Consider the following 27,320-nt stretch of genomic DNA (forward strand, 5'->3'; position numbering starts at 1 on the left):
AATAGATAAAATCTTTAAAACATTTTTTTTAAATAAAACAATCTACCAAATCACAAAGTCAAAAGCAATGGGCACAGCTCAAAATGAAAGAATAGGTGTAGGAATTTGGGGGTAAATGGCCAGGTGGTCAGAAAAACAAATGGCAACAAATGAATATCATCCTCACTTTAAAAAGATGGCAACAGAGAATTGCTAAAGATCACCTGGCTGCAAGCGGCAGATAGGATTCCAACCCAGAACTGACGGACTCTGAGCCAAAGGGCTTTCCAGGGCCACCACACTCCAGGACTGATGTCTGACCACAGAAATCTCAGGAAATGAAGGAAAGAGCTTTAAGGATCTTCAGATTCCTCTACTAAAGCCACTCATCACCAGCTCAGTCCTTCTTCAGTTCTGCCTGCTTCTGGATGATGGGGCAGGGATATGGTTTTGATGGGAAGGGAGGAGTGAAAATCCGGTGATAAGCCTCAAGGGGTGTGGCATGGACAATGGCTGAAAATAAAAGGATGGTTACAATTGTATAAAACCTCTGGGCTATGAGGACTTTTGTGGGAAAAAAGGCAAACAAATGAAAAAGGATACTTCATGAAGATTTGTTCCTAGTAAGTTACTGAGAAAGGGTAGGAATAACCAGAAGGCCTGGGACTACTGAATGTAACAAAAATCTGAGGGATTTACAGTAATCCCTGGGGTTGTTAGAAATGGTAATGCTTAATAGCCTGCATTCTGCCAACAAAATGGATTATTCTTGCATGTAAATATGCTATCTATATCAAACAAAAATAAAATTAAGTCTCTTAGAAACAAGAGACTAGCCCCATCCCTCTGATTTATTCACCTTGACCCAATGATGGGAGGGAGTTCATTGCACAGGGGTGGTCAGGGGAATTCCAGCTGACAACAGGAAGCCAACCTTCTTCAAGGTCAAGGATTTCCCAAGGTTATTCCAGACTTGGAACCGTTACTCAGTTAAATCCTGGAAGATGCCAACTGGTTCTGCATTTCTCCTCCCTCTCGCTCCTCAAAGTGACTCAGAAGCAACTTCATAATGCTATAGAAAACCTCTCCTTTTGTGGCAGCTAGATTCTCTAGCCCAGCTCCTTGGTCAAGGTGTGTAGTATATTCTTTCAATATTCTCTATGCTCTATTTTATATATATTCAATATATTCTTCAATCCTCCTGGGAGATCCTGAAGGGATGCAATGTGCTCCCCACTCAAAGCCTGCTGGCAGGGTAAAAATAGCTAATGACCTCCAATATTCTTGGGAAAGAAAATGGCTCCATCATCTGGTTTGTCAGTGCCACAGAATTCAGAAATTCAGTATCACACAATTAATGGCAGACTTCTTTTTCTAGTCCTTTCATTGCTTCCTAGAATGAGAGGTGTCTTGTCTTCTAAACTAGAAATAATGTGATAAGGAGAAAAGAGCACACACAATAAAAGGAAGAAAATGTGTTTTCTAGCTTCTTCCACTCCTACCCTTATCATCACCACCACCAACACCACGTCATCCTGGGCAAGTCATTTATACTTTCTGGTCCACAGTTCTTCCTTCCATAAAATGGAATAGCTTACCCATTTGAAAAAAAAAAAAAAAAAAGGACAGGAAGTGGACCAGATAAATGAATCCCATTAGCATAGTAGATAAAAACACAGACTTTGGAGTTATATAGAATGGGTTGGAATCACAGCTCTATAACTTTGTAGCTATATGCCTTTGGCATGTGATTTAACCTCACTGATTTAACATTCTCTTCTCTGTAAAAAGAGGCCAGATACTAGTAATACCTATTTCATGGAGCTGTCATGGGGCTAAAATCCAAGGATATACAGAAAATTCTTAGTTCAATAAATTAACATGCTCCATTAAGAACCAGGAAGAATGAGCTACGAGTTGTGAAACCTTACTCCTTTTATTCACATCACATTTTGGTGTCTTAAGAGTTTTTATCATGCACTTGATAAAAATGTACTGACTGGTTTATTGGACTTTCCCACAGAGCAGCAGTAGGAAGATTCACAGGGCACTAACCAGGGAACCTCAGAAGCCTAGAAAATGGTGTTAGAACTGGGCAAGATATCAGAGTGGTTTTCTTATCTTCACCCGCAGTCTAGCTCAACCCACATGAAATGTCCTTTGGGAACCACGGGCCCCATTGGGATGATACATAAAAATGTCAGGAAGAGGGGTGCCTGGGTGGCTCAGTTGGTTAAGCGTCTGACTCTTGACTTAGGCTCAGGTCATAATCTCAGGGTTGTGAGATCGAGCCCAGCGTCAGGCTCCATGCTGGACGTGGAGTCTGCTTGGGATTCTCTCTCTCCCTCTCCCTTTGCCTCTCTCTCTCCCAAATAAAAAAAATAAAGTGTTTTTAAAAATGTCAGGAAGACATTTCAGTTTAACCTAAAGAATGAGAGCCCAGGACTCCTGGGTTCTCCGCTCTGCTTGGGCACTGAAACGTTCTGTACCTATATTTTATACATTTTCTCTTTCTCTGATTTCCCCACCCTCTGGTCAGTCTCTGAGGAGGCTACCAACAGAGTTATAATATAATATTTGAAAGATACTTTGAAAAGAATAAGCATTATTAACTACTAGTTACACTTTGTGAACAGATTAATAAATGCTTCCCTTACAGTAGTAGAAACATTACAAACCGCTGCTGTAATTAGATGTCTCTCTGGCTCTGCTTTGATATTCAGGATCATAAGGGAAGTGTGTTGGCATCATTTCAGTACTTTGTGTTTAAGTGCAAGTACTGAGCCATTAACTCACTCCAGGGAGAAGCAGAGAAAGGAATGAGTTTAAGGGTCTCAGAACTGAAAGCGAGTAACCAGGGAAGGTTATATTTCTCTTTCTGGAGGCTGTGAACTGGACACACGTTTCTCAATGGGAAATGGCTTTGGATTGCCCCTGCTGAAGCACAAGGGGGTAACTAAGCTAGGCTCCAGGCTCGCAAGCAGTGGGTGTCAGCTGAGTCAATTCCTGTGCGCACGTGCGCACACACACACACACACACACACACACACACACACACACACACGGGGAAACATTTGGCAATGTCTGGAAATATTTTCAGTTGTCACAACTATAAGAGGGTGATAGGGAAGTGCCACTGGCAACTAGTGGGTGGAGGCCAGCGATATGACTGAACACACGACAGTGCCTAGGACCGTCTCCCAGAACAAAGACTTATCCAGCCCAAAATGCAAATACTGTGGAAGTTGAGAAAATGTGAACCAGAGAGTCTTTCCATCCTTCCCATCCAAACAACTAGCAAATATTCTCGAAGGCTTTTCTTGTGGGCACGATGAGAGATCTAAGCTGTGGTCTCTGCCCCTCAGGAAGCTTAGAGTTTAATAGGAAGACCAAACAAGCACACTAGAAGCTACCAGAAAATAAAGAAGTATATCACACATAGCTAATATGTTTTTCCTACAGAGCCCCTGGGGCTGCAGCAACTTTGAGAAGGGGGAGAACAGGAGCATGGCAATTGTTCAGGGAAATTTAAGAAGAGCTGGATCTTGAGCTGGTATATAAAGGAGAAAACTATTCTTTCCCTTCCCCTCATTATTGGGAGAAAGATGAATCTCTGCTACCCACACTTCCTTTCTTCTCTTTATTTCACCAGCATCTTATAATCTGATCTCAGGATGCCACAGACTCTAGGACGCCACACAAAGTGTACTCTGGTAGGTGGTCAGTGACATATTAATTACCAGAGCCAATCGCCTGTCCTCAGTGTTAATCTTCCTAACCCATACCCTTTTGAAATTTCTTCCTCCTTGACTTTTTTGACACTGTCATCCATTCTGGTTCTCTTTTGCCCTCTTATGGCTCAGCCTTGGATTTCTTTCCACAGCCCACCTGTGTGGATAGGTGTGCCTCAAAGTGTGGCCTGCTGTCTCGTTCTCACTCACCTCTTACTCTTCGTTAATTATTTGATTCATTCATTCATATTCACAAGGATCTAGAGTGCCACAGGGGATTTGAGGTAGGTATAATCTCATGCCGTGTATTCTCCCTTAGTTATCCTACCCACTCCTGTGGTCTCACCCATCTTCTGTAACAGGCAACTCCCCAAACTATACCCCTGACTCTGATGTCCTTTCTACACACCCCTGCTACACGCCCAGCCACCTCCTGGACACTGTCTGCAAATCCACCGTATCCTAAACTTAGTGTGATGAACTTGTCCTGGTCTGCCCAGGACTTACCCGGGTTTAGCAGTGAGAGTCCCACATTCTGGGCATTCCCTCGATAGCAGACAAACCCGGCCCGTAAGTCACCATACCTAAAATGAACTCATCAGTATCTGTCCCAAACCCAGTCCTCTGCCTGTTCCCTTGTATCATGTAATAGCAGAGGTATCCTCAGCTCCTTTTCACCTTCCACCCCTTCATGCAATCCATTCCCAAATACTGTCAATTCCACCTCCGAAATATCTCCATTATGGTACTCTCATTTCCGCTCCCATTGCTCTAACTCAAGCCCTGTTAACTCTCACTTGGAAAGTTACAACAGACTTGTAATCAGCCCATCTCCAGCCACTCTGTCACACCAACCCCATCCCCCTTTGCAGATTCTTCCTCCACTCAGCCAAGATTGATCATTCTGAAACACACATCTGAGCACACATAGGTAATCGTCTCAGCAATCTGGAAGTCTTGCGAACTGAATTGTTAAGACCAGTATTCAACCAAAGCTCCCGGGTATTCGAGCGTGATCACTACACAGTGTGATACCAGTAATAATATGAGCTGTAAGTAAAAGGGAAAAGCAAAACCAAACCAAACCAACTACCATACCCTTGAGAAGCCAGGAATTCCTAGTCTGTTGCTTACAGTTTTGCATCTCATTTCTTCAGAGAAGTATATGACAACCACAGTTAAGGCAAGTAAGCATTGCCAGGGAAGTCCCGGGTGGTATAGCCCAGTTATGACCCTGGTCCTCATCTGACACAGAATCACCTGGAAGTTACAGTATGCAGAAGCTAAGATAGTTTGAGAGAGAATCCACTTGCTCCCTTAGGCTGTTGGGTCTTAACTTGTCTGTGGTCCTGCTCCAAATTATGTTTGCAAGAGCCATCGGCCTTCCACCCCGGACTGGCAAGAAAAAAGAGAATTGGCTTGAAAGATGTTTATATCAGTGACAGGAAATATGTATCCCATTTGAATAATGGACATAGGACTCCAAATATAGATTATGAGAAGTGAAAACTGACATCCGAAGGAGAAGGGCAGGTGCTTTCCCCAGAGGGGAAAGAGAGCTCATTCCTTCCTCCCTCTGCAAAACATATCTATGCTCCATGTCCTCTCCGACACCTGCAAGTGGTGAATTGTTTATGAAGGAACTCACCCTGGGGGGGAAGGGTTGACCTTCACAGAGACATCAGGAAAAGATGGCTCTCAGAAATAGAAGGGCCATCACCCAACAGCTTACCTGTCAAATATGGGAATTTCTATCATTTGAAGGTAACGTCTTTCATCTGGGTAATTGAGAGATGGTGGCCACCCAGCAGAAGGTCCCCTGGTGTGGTTACTGCCTTTTTTCCACCAAGTTCTCATTCTGGTTCTGTTGCTTAAGAGGACACTGAAACATTGAAACATTTCACTTATCTCCCAATGACCTTGCTTCTGAAATTCATTCTCCTTTCTCTATCAGAGACCTCTCCAGTCAGAAACACACACACACACACACACACACACACACACCCCGCACACATCCCTTCATTGTTTAATAGTAACAACACACTCCTTCTTCCTGAACCTGGGAGATAGAGGCCATGGTATCTGCCCTACAGGAGTTAGGAGGTCTAATCAGGGAGACCAACCAAGCACAACTGAGAACAGAATGTACCCCAGAGTCTTTTTTTTTTCTATAGTTCCTACAGGAACTTGGAGAGTGGGGAGGTTAGCACATACTGGAATCTTGAAGAAAACTGCAAAATTTTCAAAGAATGGAATCAGAGTCCATTCAAGTGTAACACAGGAAAAGGGATTTTGAGAATGTGATTTAAAAAAACACACATACACACAGAATTGGGGGTGTACTCCTGCTCTCTCTTGCTCTCTGTCTTTCTCACACACACACACACACACACACACACACACACACACACACACACCCCTCACTTTGGTCACATAATATGGTTCAGGCTTATTCAGGCTTAAAGCATTAAACCGCTTATTCCAGAGCAAATCCTCTGCTGTCAACCACCCTCTAGGCCAAAACCACTGTGTTCACTGCCCCGCACTGCTGCTCCACACATCTCTACCTCCAGTGCCAGACTTCAGTGTTTTATTCAGCAACCCAAGGCCCTAGGAAAGTCATCAAGAACAGGAACAAAACAAATGCAGAGATTTGATATTGAAGCGTCACTCACTCATTACTACTCCAAATAATCTAACTCCCATTTTTAAAAAGATTTTACTGATTTATTTGAGAGACAGAAAGAGAGCGAGCATGAGCAGGGGGAGGGGCAGAGGGAGAGGGAAAAGCAAACTCCCCACTGAGTGGGGAGCTCAATGCGGGGCTCAATCCCAGGACCCCAAAATCATGACCAGAGCCGAAGGCAGATGCTTAACCGACCAAGCCAACCAGGGGCCCCTTAACTCCCATTTTTTAAGAGTTTACCATGTGCCAGGCATCTAGATGTGCTGAGAACCTTCCATGCATAGCACCTCACAACAATCCTCACAACAATCCTAGAAGATAGGTAATATTATTATTCCCATTTTACAGATAAGGAAACTGAGACACAGAGACTTAGAAGGACTTGTCCAAGGGCATGCTGTTCATAAATGGCAAAGCCAAAGTTTGACCTCAGCTCTAACTCCAAAGTCTACATACTAGACTGTGTACTAGGGTGGGGAGAGCCGGGGGCCAGCAAGTTTTTCTGTAAAGGGCCAGATAGCAAATATTTTAGGCATCATGGCCCTATGATCTCTGCTGTACTTATTCAACTTGCCGCTGTAGCACAGCAGCCATACATAATACGTAAACCAATTAGTATGGCCAGATCCCAGGAAAACTTTACGTACACAAACAGGTAACTAGCTGGATGTGGCCCCAGGCTGTAGTTTGAAGACCCCTGGGTCAGAGAATCTGGGGTGTACTCAGATAGACCTGGCTTCAAGACCTGGCTCTCACCACTTACTAGACAGGTTCTTTAGTCTCCCTGCGTCTCATATCTTCATCTGTAAAATGGTGATAATACCTCCCTCATCAAGTCATTGTGAGAATTCGGGATTAAAGGAATGAATAAATACAAAGTTCCCGGCACCCAGTAAAGTACTCAGTAAGTCATTAATAAAAACCCACCCTGAGGCTGGTCCCTAGACAGAAGGAAAAAGGACAGGGGTTAGGATAGGTACTGCTGTCTTTAAAATCAAGCCACCAAGGCTCCAATGGTCTTGATACTCAGCAGCAATAAGTACTCGCTCAGGATTCCAGCTACTTCTCCTCCCCTTCAGCTCCATAAACCTTGCTCTTTTAGGAGTGTACATTCCTGTTTTAGTCATTAGTGAGAAAGTCTCCGAGTTTCATTGTGGCTCTTGTCAGGCCCTGGGAACCCCATCGCGGGAGGGCAGGAATATGATTTTGTCTTTATTTGTTAGGTGTTTCCTTCAGAAATGAGGTTCTGGCTGCTTGAGTCATGCCTGTGTCCCAAGGACCCAGCACAGGGCCTGGCACAGAGTAAGGGGTTCAGGAAACATTGCTGAGTTAACTGAACTGGCTTTGGAGTAACCCTGCTTTCTCCACAAGAGAGAGAACATGTGTGCATGGTGGGGGAGGGTATAGGAGTGTGAGTGGTTAAGAGGACAGAGGAGTACAGAACATCCTGTTCCTGGGTGACATTAAGTACCCAGGAGCCATGCTGCAATGGTCTCTCCGGGCCATCCTCCTGAATAATCATCCAGCGCAAGCCACCCGGAGTAAGATTTTTGCTTGGACCCAAAACCATACTTATGGAATCTTGTGCCTTGGTTTTAAAGAACCCCCTGAGATACCTCAGCTTGTCAGCCAGCCCCCCAAAATCCATCCTTCCTGCAATCCTGCCTTGCCAATCTTTCTCAATGAGAAATTCCCTCCTTTATCTACCAAGTTGTCTCCCTTCCTCTGAAGTGTGTCTTGCATCATAATCCAGGTTTTCACTCTGGAATTTGTTAGAGTTTTTTTTATAGGATCTGACTATACGATGAGGATCGTACTCCCTCCAGTTGGATGTACTGTCAAGGTGAGGCCTGCGTCGAGTCACACATACAGTCACTTCGAGACTATCCAAGAAGCAATGATTCTCCAACTCATAATAATGAGAGCCATAATGATGAAAATAGCTAACATTTGGGGTGCCTGGGTGGCTCAGTCAGTTAAGCATCTGCCTTCAGCTCAGGTCATGATCCCAGGGTCCTGGGTTCGAGCCCCGCATCGGGCTCCTTGCTCAGCGGGGAGCCTGCTTCTCCCTCTGCCTGCCACTCCCCCTGCTTGCATGTGTGCTCTCTCTCTCCCGCTCTCTCTCAAATAAGTAAAATCTTTAAAAGAAAATAGCTAACATTTATTAAATGCTTCTTTGTCTAATTCTCACAATAATCCATGATGAGAATGACAATAATAATGTTTCTTTCCTTATTGCGAGGCACTGAGTTAACTCTCTTAGTCTTTAGAATGACCCTATGACATGGGTTACTGGTATAATCCTCATTTTTCAAATGGAGAAACTGAGGGCCAGAGAGATTAAGCAACTTGCCCAAGGTCACCCAGCCAGGAAGTCGTGGAGCTGGAATTTGAACCTCAGGTCTGACTACAGAGACCATGCTACCACTCTACCTTATTAGAAATATCTTTGTGTGTAAGGCCTACATTGCACCAATAGGTGAACAAAGATGTATGAGGAACACCATCTTCCTTTTGTTTGGTGTTGAGAATGTTTCAAAGCACTTTCCCACCCCCATGATCCATTTGATTGTCAGGGGAACCCTATGAGGAAGGCCAGTTGGGTAGCGACCGCCAATTGCAAAAAGACCCAAACACAAAGATGCACCCTGAGTTCCACCACAAATCACAGGCCAAAAGACAGAGTTCAAGATGTATGTTTCCAAAATGTGTTCTTTCTTATAGCTAGGGGTAAGTTTCCTCCACTCCCTTTATTCTGATTTCATCCTGAAGATTTCAAAGTGGGCTGCTCACAGCAGGTCATGAAACCTCCAGCCAAGCCTTCTTATAAATGTGAAAACTATTTGGGTGCACCTGACTTAGTCTCCTTTTGTACCCCCAATGTTTCAGGACCTGCCATACCTGCACAAGTTTTATGACCTGAAAAAAAAGAAGGACCCAGGCCCTCAAGAACTAGAGACACTGCAGGCATGAACACATCTCACCATAGATCTCTCCACTGTTTCCTTTTATTAACTGAACAATTACAAGTCCACAATTCCAAAATCTACCAAGTCCTGAAAACCAAAAAATTTTTTTTCATAAATTTCCTATCAAAACTCATATGGTGGCAAAACATGAGATGAACTGATGCGAAGCAATTTATTGTCTTTATTTATCCCACTGAGTCTAAGCATTCCATAGGTTTCACTGCTGTGATACTAACGTGTTTGACTATAGTAGGATTTTCAGATAAAATACAGAACATCTCGTTACATTTGAATTTCAGATCAACTGTGAATCATGTTTTAGTATATCTCCTTATAATATGTGGGACATACTTATACTAACTAAAACATGATTCACTGTCGATCTGAAATTCAAATGTAACTAGACCTCTTGTATTTTTATTTGCTAAATCTGGCAACCCTAATTATGAGTGCTGCCTTAAATCTCATTGGGAGTGTTACCTAATATATGGTACAGATGGCATATTATTGTTCTGAAATCCAACAAATTTAGAATTCCAAAACACATCTGGCCACAAGAACTTTGGAGTAAGTACTGTGAATCTGTGAACCTGTAGCATCCTCCCAGCACTAGACTTGGAACTGCCCAGGACACCCAGCTCTCCAAGACTGATGCCATCAGAATTGGTTGCCCCTTTGGCTCTCATATATAATGAGAAAATATATTTGCCCCTGTTCTAGTCCATGGGCCACTAGCTGACCTGGTCACACCCCGACTAACTTCTTATTTGGCTTTAGTGAGTTTCCAGGCTCTCCTCTTCAATTGCCTGACATGCTGGTTCACTTGCTCCCTCCCAGGTAAGAAGTTTTCCAAGACAGGCTCCTCTTTCCTTCTAGAATACCATTCTTGGAAGTAGGAAGTGCGTTCCCGCCACTCTCTGCTGCCCTCTCATGGCTAGAATAAGCCACGGCATTGGACTTAATTTTGCAGCACTAGATGCTTTCAGAGTCTATCACCTCCAACAAGGGAGAATTATAACATCTACCAGGAAACCCCATTTAGCAAATTCCCACTGCTGTATATACATGCAAATGGGAGACTATATTTTTTAAATATGTGTTTAAAACTGAGTTTTCAGCATCTAACCTCACCTTCCTTCAGTTAGTTTGAGCTAGTGAGCCTTAGCTCAAACTTGAAATTAGAGGTATGACTGCCAGTTGACTTATTTTATGAGTCTGAACTTCTGTAGCCAGTGATATAGGCAGGCTAGTTCAGGTACCAAGGGCACCAGGTAACTGCGGCAACAACCAGATGAGTACAAAATATCTCAGTAATCCCTGGGTAACCACCGCATCTCCTTCTTTCAAAAAAATTCACCACGGATTAGTGATCTAAGTAAATATAAAATGGTTTTAGACAGAGACTACATGTAAAATGTAAGGGCCACTTTGAACTATGACCTGGGCCTAATCTACTTACCAAAACCTATTTCTTCATCTCAAATTTCTGCTGCTGTGGTAAAAAGCTGAACCACTTCATAACAGTACGGCTCAGCAAGCTCACTGTAATGGCAGGGAAGGAAGGTGTTTTGTACATTTTCCCCTTTGGAAAATTCTGTATTGCCCCTGATTTCCTTTTTGAGCATTTTTCTCCTCACCAGAGCCCAGCTTGATTGGCAACTACAAAACAAACCAACAAAACTTGTTCTATCTCAGATCATTTTTGCTGGCTGGCTTTTTAAATACACCCTTACACACAACTGGACTCTCTTTTGAAGAACTGACATCTCAGGCGATGAAAGTTGGGCCTATTCCATTGTGTAGCCACTCACTGAGGGAGCAGAGGAAGGTTCTAGAAAGATCAGTAGACTTTTTCCAACCACCCAGAAAGGCCCTTAGCTCAAAGCCTGCCATAGTTGGGAACTCAAGTTTTCTTCCCCATCCTGGACGTCTCTGGGGGATGTGGGGCGGGGGGGCTCATTCTCACCTTTCAGATTTTCCTTTCCTCCAAGTGTACTAAAGGAAGAAATGTTTACAGTGTAAGGCCCCCAGCTTGAATCAGCTGCTCTCTTTTAGAAAACACACAAAGATAATTCAGTGCCAATTACTTCAGGGAACAACAGGCCTGAGCTGCTTAACAAAGCTCTGAATGTTAAACATAGGTCAAGGTGACCTTTCTCCTAGTCTCATCTACTGCACTTTATACATACCCAACAGTCTAAAATCATGTGCTAATCACCAGTGAGGTGACTCAATGTGGGACTGCCTTGTTTTATCCTGATCTGATTTGTCTCTTGCTGACAGCCTCCATGGCGCAGAACAGAGTGGATTGTGGGAGTTAGAAACATTTTTCTCCTCTGACCACATTGCCCATCCTTAGGGGAGCCACTGAAAACTCAACTGCTACTGGCTTTTTTTTTCTCTGCCTCACAGCCTGGTTTCCTTCTCAAGAGCCCGCCCTTCACCCCCAGATCCTCTGCTCCTACCAAGGGATTTCCCCTCATTTTCCATGGTCTTGTCAGAGACGGGGTCTTGGTCACTAACCAGAGAAGTGTATCCCAGGCTCACTACTCTTAAATGAGCACTCATTATAGTGCCTGACACACAGTGAGCACTCAAATGTTCATTGTTGCTGTTATCATTAGTATTTAACCTCTCTGGGCGTCAGTTTTTCTCATCTGTAAAATGGATGTAAATGCAGTACCCACCTCCTGGGTTGGTTCATACATATAAAGGGCTGTTGAAAGTATCCAAAACACAGGAACTTCTATGGACATTTAATCTGTGACTATTATGACTAGTATTAGAGAAATACCTTGTGGGTACACAGAATATGAGGTGAAAGTGTGTGTGTGTGTGTGTGTGTGTGTGTGTGTGTGTGTGTGTGTGTGAGAGAGAGAGAGAGAGAGAGAGAGAGAGAGAGAGAGAGAGAGAGAGGGGTTTGGGGGAGAAAAAGTTCCATTTGGGTTATGAATTTGAAATGCTCACTAGGCAGTGAACATTCAGGACCAAAGTTTAGCAGGAAAGCAGAAAAGAGAACTTTCTCACTTTAACAAGTACAGTAAATGTCTGCAAAGCCCTTTGGGCTATGAAATGTCATACAACATACAAAATTATCCCTCCCCTTCAGAAGCTTACTGGGGTAAGAAAGCCAAGTCACGGGCTCTACATAAAAGTAAGTGTAACACAGGTCAGACTCTAAGAGGTACCTCAAGGAAGAAGCAAAGTGGTCTGGGTTTGAGGAGGAGGGATCGCCTCTGGCTGGGGCAATCAGGGAAGGCTTCCAGAAGGAAGTGAGATTCTCTGATTTAATGAATCTCTGTAGTCTTTCCTTCAGACTCTAGTGCCTGCTGATTCACCCCTTCTCTGAATGCCCTGAGTTCCTAAGTTGTTGTGCCTCATGACAATGTAGTCAATTTTTCCTAACGCTAAATGGATCCAGTTTGAATGACTGTACTTTATTCTGACATTTCTTTTTATGAAGTGGTGCGAACAGAAGAGTCAAAGGGGCGTGGGCTTTTTTTTTTTTTTTAATCACGTCCTTACTTGGCAAAATCTCCTGATTTGGAAGGGAGTAGCCTTCACCAGTGTGTGGCCACCACCCAGCTGAGAACCTGACACTCTTACCATCTGTACCGCTTGCACAGGCCATCTGAACACAAACATGACTGTTCTATTACTTGTTTCATGTGAGTTTGGCTGGTCTGTCAGTGAGATCCTGCAGGCCAGAATCACTGTGGGTCTCTCTTGTTGTGACCCTCTCCCCACGGACCACACAGAACTGGACATGGAGCAGATGTACAGAAATACTTGTTGAAATGGCTAAACTGATTCACATTGATCTTGCATTCCCTTCGCCATGAGCAAGTCAAATTCTGTTCTGCTTTGGGTTCAGCATGTGAACCAAGCACTAAAGCCACATGATTATTTAGACAGCTGTAGGAGCAAGAGTTGCATGCGATGGACTGGTGGGGACCTAGGGAGAGAATTCTCCTCACTGAATGAATGAAGTCAGAGCTCTGCCTAGGTGAAATCAAAACAGTTTTGCTAGTGGTCTGGGGGAAGGTGGCGCTCTTACCAGTAGAACCTGACGTTATTCCTATCAAGAATCTCTCTTTCGAGGGGCAAAGAGCTATTGAGCCCCTCCATTTACAATACAGCTTTATGTGAAAGGAAAAAAGCCAGGGCTTTTCCAAAGGTCCTATACAGTAAGGAAAAATTTCATTTTCAGCTATTGCCTGAGAGCATTGGAGAAATGAAGCATCGTAGATTTTTTAAAAATAAAAGGAACTGCACCGAGGGCCCTAGCAGGTTTGTGAAGAAAAGATCTGGGCGGTTGTAAAGGGGGTTCCTATATAGATCTGGTCTGGGGCGGCTAAACCAAGAAACTAAGATCTTCAGCGTCTCCTCCCCCTCCTCCCCTCCCCTGTGTCCTTAAACTCTGCATCTTCCCTCCTGCCTTTCCTAGTTGCCACTCAGGAGCCCAGACCTGGGCTTCTGATCATTGTTCTTCAGCTTTGCTGGTGTGCAGGCCCCTTATAGGTAGGTAACTGGCTAATACGATACACTCACTTTTAAACTGTTAGTTAATAGTTTTATATGTTACCACCTCCTAAAAACATGAATATACTTTCTTTTTTTAAAGATTTTTTTTGAGAGAGAGAGGATGAGCAGGGGGAGGAGCACAGGGAGAGGGAGAAGCAGATTCCTCCCTGAGCAGGGAGCCCAATGCAGGGCTCGATCCCAGGACCCCGAGATCATGACCTGAGCCAGGCAGATGCTTAACCAACTGAGGTACTCAGGTGCCCCATAAAAACATGAATATAATTTCAACACCTTGACCCAAAGCAATACGTGACAGGAGCATTTTGGTCACTGTGGCCAAGCCAGTGGGGACAATACTGGGAAATTCAGCTTTCTGCAGGCCTCAGTTCATACCATCCATGGACTGCCTGAGTACAGTGTTGAAGGGCTTGGTCTATAGCATCAGCCAAGCCAGGGCTCCAGTCCTGGCCCTACCACGTACCACAAATGTGATCTTGAGCTCAGTTCCATCATCTGTGAAAGGAGTGTAATGCTAATATCTGCCTTTAGGGTTGTTGTGAGGTGATGCATGTGAAATCTGATACAGGGACACCTGGGGTGCTTAGTAGGTTAAGCATCTGCCTTCAGCTCAGGTCATAATCCCAGAGCCCTGGGATCGAGTCCTGCATCAGGCTCCTTGCTCAGCGGGGAGCCTGCTTCTCCCTCTTGCTTCCCACTCCCCCTGCTTGTGCTCTCTCCCTCTCTCTCTGACAAATAAATAAAATCTTTAAAAAAAGAAAATCTGATACAATGTTTGGTACATTATAAGAGCTCAATATATGGTAGTTAATCTATGTTAAGAGTAGTTCGTCATTTCAACTTCCAGGAGGCTTGTCTTAACTACCACACATCACCCCCTATATACACTAAGGAAAGAAAGCTTTGGAAAGAGAGCATTCCACCAGGGCTCACCTATCACATACCTATTTATTCAATCACTCATTTAACAAATATTTATTCAGTGTTTACCTTGTGCCAGGCATTTAGCAAAATACTGGGAATATAATGGAAACTAAGACATGTTCCTATTCCCTGACCAATACCCAGCCCTCTGGCTTTTAAGAAGCTCTCATACTGGGCTCCTGGGTGGCTCAGTGGGTTAAGTGTCTGCCTTCGGCTCAGGTCATGATCCCGGAGTTCCAGGATCGAGCCCCACATCGGGCTCCCTGCTCAGCGAGGAGTCTGCTTCTCCCTCTGCCCTTCACACTGCTTCTGCTCTCTCTTGCTATCTCAAATAAAATCTTAAAAAAAAAAGAAGCTCTCATACTCCTCAAACTTTGGTGTTTTTTTCTTTGAAGCCCCCTGAGGAAGAAATTGGGAAAGGGCTCTATCCTCTGCATTAAGCCACAATCTAACAACCCAAATACAACATCACCTCCCATGAAAAGTTAAAAAGTCACAAAGGGAAAACACTTCCAGAATGGTGGAGTTGGGACTTCTGAAAATCCACTCCTCCAAAAAAGCAACAAGGCATAGGAAAAATATTCCAAATAAACATTTTCACAATTCTGAAAATTAACCAAAGGCTTGTAATAACCAGAGGAGCATGTATTCAAGAAAAACAGCTGAATCTTGGTAAGAACAGCAAGTTTTGCAATATTTTAACTTGCCTGTTCCTCTCCCCCTTTACCAAGCCCCACCACAGTGTTAAAAACCAACAGCCTTGGAACCATAGCAACTGTGAAGAGCAACAGCTTGGCAGCTTCTCCACTGGAAAGGAGAAGATTGAGTTTGGAGCTCCCCCAAAAGACCCATCCCCAGAAAACTGTCATTATATGACCTGTCTGGCAACTCCCTAGAAAAGCTCCATTTACAGAGCTTGTGTTTATGTGATCTTACTCAGGACCAACAGCCCTTTCCCTAAGGGCATTTGTTGAAAAATTCAGCAGAAATTGTTTCACATCACAGCAGCCTGGGAAACAGTAGATAGCAGTTGAGGCAAACGATAGGCTTAACAAAAAATAATCTGAATCCAGAAATAGATAAAAAGGATTGTACACCATGACCTAGTGGAATTCATCCCAGTAGTGTAGGAGTGATTCACATAACAAAATCGATGTATTACATTACATCCATAGAAGGGAGAAAACACACATTTCAATTGACATAGGAAAAGCATTTGACATAATCCAACACCCTTTCATGATAAAAAAAAAAAAAACACTCAGAAAACAGATTAGAACTTCCTTAAACCGATGAAAGCCATCTATGAAAAAGCCATAGCTAATATCACACTTAATGGAGACCAACTGAAAGCTTTTCCCCTAAAATGAGGAACAAGACAAGGATAGACTTATTGATAAATGGAATAGAATTAAGAGTCCAAAGTAAACCCTTACATTTATGGTTAGTTGATCTTCAACAAGGATGCCAAAACAATTTAACGGGGAAATAATAGCCTTTTCAAAAAACAGCACTGGGACAAGTGGATATCCACATGCAAATGAATGAAGTTGGACCCCTTTCTCACACAATATGCAAAAGTTAATTCAAAATGGATCAAAGACCTAAACACAAGAGCTAAAGCTATCAAATCCAGAGAAGAAAACCTAGGTACAAATCTTTGTGACCTCGGATAGGGTAATGGTTTCTTAGATATGGCAGCAACAGCACAAGCAACAAAATAAAACACAAATTGGACCCCATCAAAATTAAAAACTACCACTCTGGTCTCTGTACAGTTTGGCTCTTAGTACAATCGAGCATCCAACGAGTACACACTCTGCTGTTTTTCCTGCAATCTCTCCTTCTGAGGCATTCTTGAAATAGAGTAGAGATTGATTAAATAACCTGTCAAATTTGAACTTCAGTATGCAAACAGGGATAGGATTGTGCTTTCAAGGCTCACAGATGTTTTGGGGTTCGATACTATGTGGTGGCTTAACAAAAACTTCCTTTATAATATTTTAATTGCAGTTTGTTCTTCCAGAATCCACACCACCCTACACTACTCTTGTCAGATGTAAAAACAGAAAATAAAAACCTGTCCAAAATTTAAAATTACGCTCTTCAGCCTAGTCGAAAATCAGAGCAGAGGCAGTGAAGATAGAGGTTGGATGGTAATATCCTTTATTCAAAGAAGCTTCACCTCTGCACTTTTGCCTAAGGGAAAGTGATTTCTGGGGTCAGAGTTCTTGGGGATACATGAGGGGAAGTCCCAGGCAGTCATAAAGACCACTGCTGACATGGTCCAAATATTTGTTTGGTCCTAGCAGCAGCAGGGAAAATATCATAGTACAGGGATTGGCAAACTACAATTAAAGTGTTAATTGGCAGGGGGCACCTGGGTGACTCAGTCAGTTGAGCATCTGACTCTTGATTTCATTTTTTTTTTAAGATTTTATTTATTTATTTGACAGAGAGACACAGCGAGAGCAGGAACACAAGCAGGGGGAGTGGGAGAGGGAGAAGCAGGCTTCCCGCTGAGCAGGGAGCCTGATGTGGGACTCGATCCCAGGACCCTGGGATCATGACCTGAGCCGAAGGCAGACGCTTAACGACTGAGCCACCCAGGCGCCCGACTCTTGATTTCAGCTCAGGTCATGATCTCAGGGTCATGAGATCAAGCCCTGTATCAGGCTCTGCACTCAGCAGGGAGTCTGCTTGAGATTCTTTCTCTCTCTCCCTCTGCCCCTCCCCAACCTCTCTCTCAAGTAAAAAATTCTAAAAAAATAAAAAATAAACACCCATTCATTTACATATTTACATATTGTCTATTGCTGAGTTAGCACCGAAACAGTTGAGTAGTTTCTACAGGAACTATATGGACTGCAAAGCCCCACATATTTACTATCTGGCCTTTTACAGAGAAAGTTTGTCAACCCCTGCATCAGTACATCAGTCCAGATATCTCCATTTGGCATCACACAGACAAATCTAACTCTGCATGCATCTCCGTAAACCTGTCCCAGCTTCAGTGTTCCCACTCTCAGTTGATGACACTAATAGCTACCAATTCACCCAAAAGAGAAGTCCCCCACCCCTTTACACTCAATCCCCATCTATTACTTCACTCCCCATCCATCACCACATTCTGCCACTTCCTTCCACCTCCTCACAGCATTTTGCATGTGAGCGAGGCTTTCCATTTCCACTGCCATTACCTTAGTCCAAGTCACAATCATCATATACCAGATTCCTAACCGGTCTTCCTGCCTCGAGTTTTGCCCACTTTCTGCCCCCCATTCATCTCCCACTCGATCCCCAGAAGGATCTTTCTAAAATCTAAGTCTGATCCTATCACATGCATAATAATATCTGCAGCTAAATTTGAATGAGCCCTTACTATATGCTAGGCATAGTTCTAAGTACTTTGTATGTAGTAAGTGATCTTTTTTTTTTCAAGAGTTATTTTTTTTAAGATTTATTTATTTGAGAGAGAGAAAGCAAGAGACAGAACATGAGTAGAGGGGGAGGGGCAGTGGGAGAGGGAGTAGCAGACTCCCCACTGAGCAGGGAGCCTGATGCAGGGCTAGATCCCAGGACCTGAGCTGAAGGCAGACGGTTAACTGAGCTACCCAGGCACTCCTATTTATTTATTTATTTGAGAAAGAGAGAGAGTGAGAGTGTGTGTGTGCGTGCGCATGAGCAGGAGGAGGGGCAGGGGGAGAGGGAGAGAGAGAATCTCAGGCAGACTCCCCACCAAGCACAGGGCCAGCATGGGGCTCGATCCCACCACCCTGAGATTAGGACCCAAGCCAAAATCAAGAGTTGGTCGCTAAACCGACTGAGCCACTCAGGCATCCCATAAGTGATCTTAATTCTCACACCAACCCTGGCTGGTAGATGCTATGATCTCCATTCTTCAGACAAAAATCAGTGAAGAACAAAGAGAACCAATGCAATCTAGCTCCAGAGTCTACACTGGAGAGTCTTAACTACTCCACTACTCTAAACACACACAAATACACACACTCACACTCGCACACACTCACACAAACATATTGCTTATGGCTATCTCTCTTAAAATGAGTCATACTATTTACAGTAGCCAAAGGTTATCATTTTAATTTTCTGTAACCCCTGTCTACTTCTCCAGCCCTATCTCCTGCCATTCACAGCTTTGTATTTCAAGCTGTAGCCACCCCAGACTGCTCTAGTTCCTCATACAGGTCATTTTTTTTTAAACCTCCATGCCTTTAGTCATGTCATACCCTCTGCTTTGGCTCTTCACTCCTTTTCCCTCTCCATAACTCCCTTTCCCTCCCTACACTAACCAACTTCTACGCATCATGTAATGCTCCACTCAGGTATCACCTGCACCAGGGAGCCTTGGCTGAGCAGTCCAGATTTGCTCTCCTTTGTGCTCCCATTATGCTTTGTTCATATCCATTTTAACTTTAAGCCCTTACTATACTGTTTTATAACCGCCTTTTTATACCTCCATCTCCCTCACTAGATTGTGCACTCCCAGTGCTCTTCCCACTGCATCCAAACATCTTGCTTCACCCTTCTACTTTGCTGTCCTTTTTTTTTTTTTTATAGGACTTTTTCATCCCAGCCTCTGGCATAGGCTGTTGTGCCAAGAAGAGTAGTAAGAGACTAAAGGATTGTGTCTATGTGATCCAGGACACGTTGGGGATCATAAGCATCTTTGAAGAAGATGAGATCACATGATAAAAAAAATTTTAGAGTTTATTTTTGATAGTTTCATAATAGTAAAGTGCTTTAGGGTAGTCTAGACTCCCAAATACATAATGGCTCAAACACACTAGAATCCTCTCAGTCATGTAACAGTCCAAGGCAGGTATTGGCAGGATAGTTCTCCTCTATTTGGTCATTAATGGACACGAGCTGACAGAAACTCCTAGGTCATCCTGGGTTACATCCCAGTCAGCCAGAAGCAGGAGAGAACATGGAGGAACACACACGGGAAACTTCTATAAGCCAGGCCTGGAAGTACCACCCATCATTTCTCAGCAGTCCCACCATTATTAAGAACTTAGTCATGTGGCCACATCTCACTGCAAGGGAGACTGGAAGGTGTAGTCCAACTGTGTGCTCAAGGAAAAGCAGAATGGTTCTGGTGGGAAGCCAGTGACCTTCACAGATATACTAACAGTAAAGTTGGGCTAGTCTACCTCGGGTGTCAGGTAAATGATGGAAGAATTTTATTTCCTTTGTCCTAGTAAGCTATACGGTATAGCTCTATTTAACCTTTCCCATGGGAAGCTGGGAAATGTAGGCAGTATTTAAAATCACGGCTGACAGTTGAGCTCCCTATTGAGTTGCTTACCAGGAAGTGGCAGCTTGATGATGACTTGCAATGCTGATGATTCCTTAACTATTAATCACTGACACTTTGGAGATTGCCATTAAATAAAATCCCAGCTGAGTTAGTACACAGTGTCGTAATTTGGGCCCCCAAATATTGTTCCCTCTTCTGCACGTCTAGACTTGAGAGGGTGTTAATAGATGGCAAAGCAGCAAGCTGATTCACTGCTAGCCAACCAAGAGGTGCTAGATCCTACAGTCTCTTACTACTCTTCTTGGCACAACAGCCTATGCCAGAGGCTGGGATGAAAAAGTCCTAAAAAAAAAAAAAAAAAAGACAGCAAAGTAGAAGGGTGAAGCAAGATGTTTGGATGCAGTGGGAAGAGCACTGGGAGTGCACAATCTAGTGAGGGAGATGGAGGTATAAAAAGGCGGTTATAAAACAGTATAGTAAGGGCTTAAAGTTAAAATGGATATGAACAAAGCATAATGGGAGCACAAAGGAGAGCAAATCTGGACTGCTCAGCCAAGGCTCCCTGGTGCAGGTGATACCTGAGTGGAGCATTACATGATGCGTAGAAGTTGGTTAAGCGTAGGGAGGGAAAGGGAGTTACGGAGATTTGGTTTTGAACCAAAGGGGAAAAAAGACAAAATCAAGCAGGGAACTCATTTCCATTCTAAACCATAGCCATAGGCATGAGCTTATTCTCTGCCAGTTTGTGTTTGCCCAAACATAGCACACATTTGTTGATGACCTCACGTAAGCTCGGGGAACGAGTAAAAGTGAACCAATTTGAAACAAAATGTCCCCATGATTCTCTGCTAAAAGACATGGATATTCCCAGAAGAACTTTGTAAAACAGCTGCCCAGGCTCTACTCCGCAGAGATGCTCATTTAGTCAGTCTTTGGTGTAATCTGGGAATCTGAATATTTTAATTTTCGCTGGATGATTCTGATGGAGAGCCAACGTTTGGGAACCATTTCCCTAACATGATGGGAGGAAGAAGAGGGAAGTATGATGAAGCACAAACCCAACAGAGTGATTTTGCTTAATATATGAAGCAAATAACCCTAAGGAAAACCCAGTCTCATAGTTCAACATGTAGAGCTGTCTCTGCGGTTAGATCCATTCATGGAAATCTGGAAAAAAGGCCTCTTCTGGGGATTGGCCATGAAGCTGGCTGTAAACTAGGAGAGGTATTATGAATGTAGACGTCCCCCTGGACGTCCAAGATGCCTAACTTGTCCTCTTTCTTCCCCAGTTTGTTGCTCAGCCTAATTGCCAACAGTTACTTGCCACCCTGTGGTACGACGGCTTCCCTGGATGGCGACGGAAACACTGGGTAGTCAAGCTGCTTACCTGCATGACCATTGGGTTCCTGTTTCCCATGCTGTCTATAGCTTATCTGATCTCACCCAGGAGCAACCTTGGACTGTTCATCAAGAAACCCTTTATCAAGTTTATCTGCCATACAGCATCATATCTGACCTTCCTCTTCATGCTTCTCCTGGCTTCTCAGCATATCGTCAGGACAGACCTTCATGTACAGGGGCCTCCCCCAACTGTTGTGGAATGGATGATATTGCCTTGGGTTCTCGGTGAGTTGAAGAAACCAGGAGCTATGGCCAGATTGCCTGCTGCTCCTGTTTACAGAAAATACTGGAGCAGGCAGATGGACTGGCCCTGAATCAGGACATCTTCTATTTGTGCTGTGGGGAAGCCCTTTGTTGGGAGTCTCAGAAATGTGGTTCCTTCTTCCCCAGACCCTGGTCACTTAGTATTACCTGGCCCACAGTGAGATTGGCAGTGAACCCAGGGCTTAAGTCTGCTAACCTAACATCTTCAAGGACAGGAAATTATCTATCAGTTGGTGTGGAAGGAAAGCCTAGTATCAGTCAGAATGGGTTTCAGGTAAGCTAGACAGAGCAAGTGTTAATCAATCTATTCAGTGCCCTTTCTATAACTCAAGAGCACTTGAACCTTTCTTGTGGCTACTCTACAAAATCCTAGTACTTATTCAGGGTCCACATCCTATATGGGTAATGATTCCACAGTCGGGAGGAGAACCTGGGAAATTCACACAATTCATGGTAAAAGGAACTTCACCAGTAGTCTCCAAGCATGTTTCGATTGCACTGGACCCTCCAATGCATTGCTATCCTTCATATCCTTGCTACTCAAACTGTAATTCCCAAATGAGCAATGTCAGCATCATCACCTGGGAAATTGTTAGACATACAGAATCTCAAGTCCCACCCTGGATCTAGGGAATCAGAATCTGAACTTCAACATGATCCCCAGGTGACTGACATGCACTTTAAAGTCTGAGAAGCACTGTCTTAGACTAGAGCCACACCTTTTACTGGTTTCCCGATTCCAAGATTCAAGAAACATCTATGTCATCAGGCAGAATTCCACAAAACCCCCCACACAATGAGAGGAGAAAGGAGAAAAGAGGATTCTAAATTATTTTGGGGCCCTTTGTCTAGTGTCAGCCTCAACATCCAGTAATTCGGTTGGTGGTCAGCTAGCTCACCTCAAAAACTTACTGAGTTTTCCCTCTAGCACATGATGGAAACTAAAGACTATAGGATAATATTGACTTCATTAGTTTATTAATGATATTAATAAATTTCCTACTTCAAAATGGGAATAGAATAGAATCAAGCACCCAAAATTGCCAACAGCATTCCAGTAACTATAATAATAATGCTAAAAGTGAGTAGCATCCGGAAAAGTATAATGCATGAGCATCTTCAGGTAAAGCCTATCAGGTTTGGCAAGTCCACAACTGAGAGGTGATGCAGGAAAGAAAAAGAGATATGTTATTATTATCATCTCTGGGGGCTTCTCTCCAGTGATCTCAATCCATTCATTGTTTCTGCCTATCTTTACTCAGGGGAATCCTACTGTGATGACTATGATACTATTTTGGCCCTGTCTAGAAATAAACCTCTTGCCTCCATTCTTTAGGTTTCATTTGGGGGGAGATTAAGGAAATGTGGGATGGTGGATTTACTGAATATATCCATGACTGGTGGAATCTGATGGATTTTGCAATGAACTCACTCTACCTGGCAACCATTTCCTTGAAGATTGTGGCCTATGTCAAGGTAACTTGGAATGTTTGCCCTTTTTCTTAAGCAATGATTTGGGTTACATTAAGCTTTAGCATGGGGAGCATGAAGCGTTTAGGGGAAAATTGTTGACAGTCCAATCCATGCGGGAAAGTACCATATAAAAAGACATTCTTTCAATAGTTTGTAAGTAGTTTCCACCTAAGTGAAGAAAAGAACAATTTACAAATGAATCTTCAGCTTCTTAAACTCTGACAGAAAAGGGTCTTCAGCCACCGACCCACCCAGTCAGTGTTTAAATCCTCTCTACAATATCCTTGCCAAGATGGTCCACTGATGCTTCCATAGGTCAGGGACAGAAAACACACTGAATTCATAATCTCCAAAAACCTCTCTTAACCCTTGTCACTTCATTAAAAAGTGCTACTTTATGTTTTTCTAATATTATTTTCCCTGTGACACATCCATTAATAATCCTTCTTCCCTGGGGGGTCAAACAGAACAAAGCTCTTCCTTTTTCTGAGTAGTGCTTCCAGTGTGAAGCCATCTCTCCCCAACTTGCTGACCTGACTCTTCTCAAAGCTAAGTATTCACACTTCCCTCAAGTGTTCTTCATATGACAGGTAGAGGAACCCTAGAAACTTCACTGCAGGAGACAGATTTTTAATCATCTCTGCCTCCCTCATTACTTCCAGCACCCGGATGATCATTCAAGCTGTTATAAATCCAGCTTTTTGAGTATCACTCAACCTATGCCTCTGTACCAATTCAGATAATGAACACACACACACACACACACACACACACACAGAGTATCTTAATGCTTTTCCCACACAACGTACAGCCTAAATTATCCTGAAAAATAGCCTCATGTCCAACATCTCATATTGGGTAGTCCTAGGCTCTGGGTTCAGATTTGGTGCTCATTAGATGATAGAATGGCTGGCTCCTTCTACCCTGAGTTGAACTTCTCCAGCATGAGAAAAAGCTGACAATTCAATCTCCAAGATTGTCTAGTCAGTCATGCTTTTTGGCACTAACTCCCACATTAGGGAGTTTTAGAATGGGAATATGGCTGTCCCCCAAATCTCCAACAACTTATTTTTATATCCCTAATATGCATATTGCATAAATGTGAAGACCTTGGGAGTTAGTTATGTGGAGCATGAATACTGAATGCAGTCATAAAACATTTTTGAAAGAAGCCTAAGAGTATGCCTTATACTTGTGGTGATCGTTTAACACATACTTACAACTTCCTTACAAGAAAAAGCTGGTGAGGAAAATGTTTGAATCTCTCTGGTTAATGTGCCTGGATGAAATTCATGTAATTCTGGCACTCTGCTGACTAAGTAACACTGTTTGCCTTAAAAAAAAACAACAAAAAAAAAACCCTCTTCCTTTGGAAGTGTTATTTATACACAGGAGGGACAACAGATTATCAATCTAGAAATCGGTGGGTTTTGCTTAAACAAGAAAGTTTAGAATAAATGATCAAGAAAAGGATTTACTCTTAGGGATATAAACATGTCTATAGATTCCCAATATTAACTAATTTTATAACCTATTCAATTTCACTCGCAGGGATTCCAAGGAGCTAGAACTTCCCCATCACATAGTGGAAGGATAAGTCAGCTCTATTAAGCTGAATAAATGCCCCTCAACTGATAAACACTTAACCCAAAGGAGACATTTGCCAAAAAGTTGGCGTTCTCAAAAAAAAAAAAAAGGAGAATTAATGAAGCAAGACATGCCACATGCAGATTTGGATTCGCAATGAGAAATTGCAAATGGTCAGTCTGGTCTGCTCATCCACAGTGACATACTAGTCTGAGATGAACTTCTCCAAGTAGGCTGAGACAACCTCTATGAGGTTAAGCCACAAAAGCTGGTCCCCAGGCCCCTTGAAACATTTCTGATCACCGTTGTACTAAGGCAGTACAGAAATGCCATGGGATAAGCTGGCCTTACAGAAGATCCTTTATTAGAGCAAAAACAAGATACATACTCCACTGCACATGGTCTTCAACAACAGAAACCAAAAGGTGCATACCAAAGTATTCAAAAGGAATAAATACACATAAGATCGGCCTTCAGTGCCCCCCAGATAATCCTACAAATGGAGAATAATTATCTTTGTGTCTTCTAGGATAGTACCACCTAGATTTATCCCACCACCACCTTACTTCCATACATTCAAACTGAATTTGAACTTTGGTACCCATTGAGTTATGGTCCTTTCTTCAGCCAGTACTTGGCTGAAGACACAATCTTCCACTCCGTCCTTATAATTAAGTCCCTCCCTTAGGCTGGCCCTCTTCACATTTTGCTTCTGAATTGTCAGAGTGCCATTTATACCCCTTTGAAAGACATGGAGGCCAATTTTCAATCTGAATTCTATCTCAAACAATATAAGAAGAATCACTTGCCTCCTAGTATCACTAACTCAAGAATCAGGAAACCTGAATGTAATCCTTGCTCTGACCCAAGCTAGAATACCATAGGTCATCCTTCTACCTCCCTGGGCCTGAGATTCTGCCTCTGAAAAATAAGCAGATTGAACTAGATCAGTGGCTGTCAGCCTTTTATTTTTTTCCATGAAAACATATCTTGAAGTTAGAACTTATTCAGAACTTCAATATATTAGAGAGCTCAAAGATTGAATCTGGATTGAGGAATCAACCTCCCAGGTCTCCTCTTTGGCTCCCAGAGTGGCTCCCAGATGCCTCTACTGAACCTTCAGTCTTCAGGGAACACAATTTGCAAACCACTTGTGTTAGACCAGGAGCCATCAAACTATGGTCTGCAGACCAAATTTGGCCTGCTGCCATATCCATTTGTTCACGTATTCCCTATTAGTTCTACAAGGAAGAGTTGAGTAGTTGTGACAAGGACCATATAACCCACCAAGCCAAAAATACCCACTATATGGCCCTTGACAGAAAAAGTTTGCTGACCTTGATGCTAAAAGAGCTCCAAGTTTATTCCCTGCTCTCATATTCTATATCTTCCTCCAAAGGTATAGATGCAAAACACAGATTTGCCATAAGAATCATTTTTCACACCTCTGAACGTTCTACAAATGCAGACTCACTGTCCCCCGGGCAGCAGACTTCCCTGTGCTTACAGCTGTAATTATGGAGGGAGAAAATCCTGAATTATGAGCTGTGCATGTTCCAGTTGATAATTTCTAGTTTTAAAATATAAGTCTGTTTCATTATCAGTAGTCTCCATCTCTCACATAGAGCTCAGAACTTTTAAAGACCCATCTAACATATGTGCTGTGACATCAACTATCATTTGAGTGAATATTTAATAGAGATAATGCCAAACTGAGTGTATGGAGATCGCAATTTTAGTCCTGGCTCTGCCACCAGCTTGCTGTGTGATCTGAAGCAAGTCACTCTACCTATCTGGATTTCAGTTCCTCCACTTGTAAAAGAGGCATGACAATGCCCACCCCTCACCGCAATGGCAGCCAATGTGGGGTGTTTTTGTTGTTGTTGTTTGGGAAGGAAAAATGTAGAGATACAAGATTTGGCCAAGAGTGTATAAAATGGATTAGCCACCTAGAGTTCATCTAAAACAGAAGCACACGGGTGGCAAGGTCTCTCCCAACTCCTCTGACAATGAAGAATATTGTATACCCACAAATGATTTTACCACCACCAGTTTTGTCAGTTGTTGGAACTGAAGCACAGTTTAGAAATGCTAACAATATGATTTGGCCCCCAATGCAACATTTTCTCAGAAAAGTTGTTTACATTTAGTCCTAAGAAATTGCGATATTTAGATGAGAGCTCTAGGCAATATGCTTCAGATTGAATTCCAGGCAAAATCTACTTCTGTCTTGGGGAAGGTAATACGCAAATTCTTATATTTCCATAACATCTCTCTTTATGGAGTACACATTCTCTCACATATGGATACATAGTCACAAACCTGTGCATTGGATAGGAGTAGATATTATACTATGCATTATTATACTATACTATGGTGAAATGGAGAGATACAAGCAGTTTTAAGCCCAAAGCCCAAATCGGACCTAAGGTCTCACAATGAAGCCATCTTTCTATAAAGCTGCTCCCCATATTCCAGGA

General features: G+C 43.1%; 1 protein-coding gene across 1 annotated transcript in view; it reads left to right on the forward strand.

Annotated features, from left to right (window-relative positions):
• The window catches only part of TRPC5 (transient receptor potential cation channel subfamily C member 5), a 130,093-nt gene that overhangs the window by 60,552 nt on the left and 42,221 nt on the right, over window positions 1-27,320 (forward strand). The window contains exons 3-4 of the mRNA XM_028092285.2: window positions 21,405-21,741; window positions 23,117-23,256. Coding sequence (XP_027948086.1) covers window positions 21,405-21,741; window positions 23,117-23,256 — 477 coding nt within the window. The remainder of the gene's footprint in view (window positions 1-21,404; window positions 21,742-23,116; window positions 23,257-27,320) is intronic.

This window comes from Eumetopias jubatus, unplaced genomic scaffold (assembly GCF_037043125.1).
Source record: "Eumetopias jubatus isolate StellerSeaLion01/CBP00866 unplaced genomic scaffold, mEumJub1_p1.0 scaffold_11, whole genome shotgun sequence".
In the NCBI taxonomy this organism is placed as follows: Eukaryota; Metazoa; Chordata; class Mammalia; order Carnivora; family Otariidae; genus Eumetopias; species Eumetopias jubatus.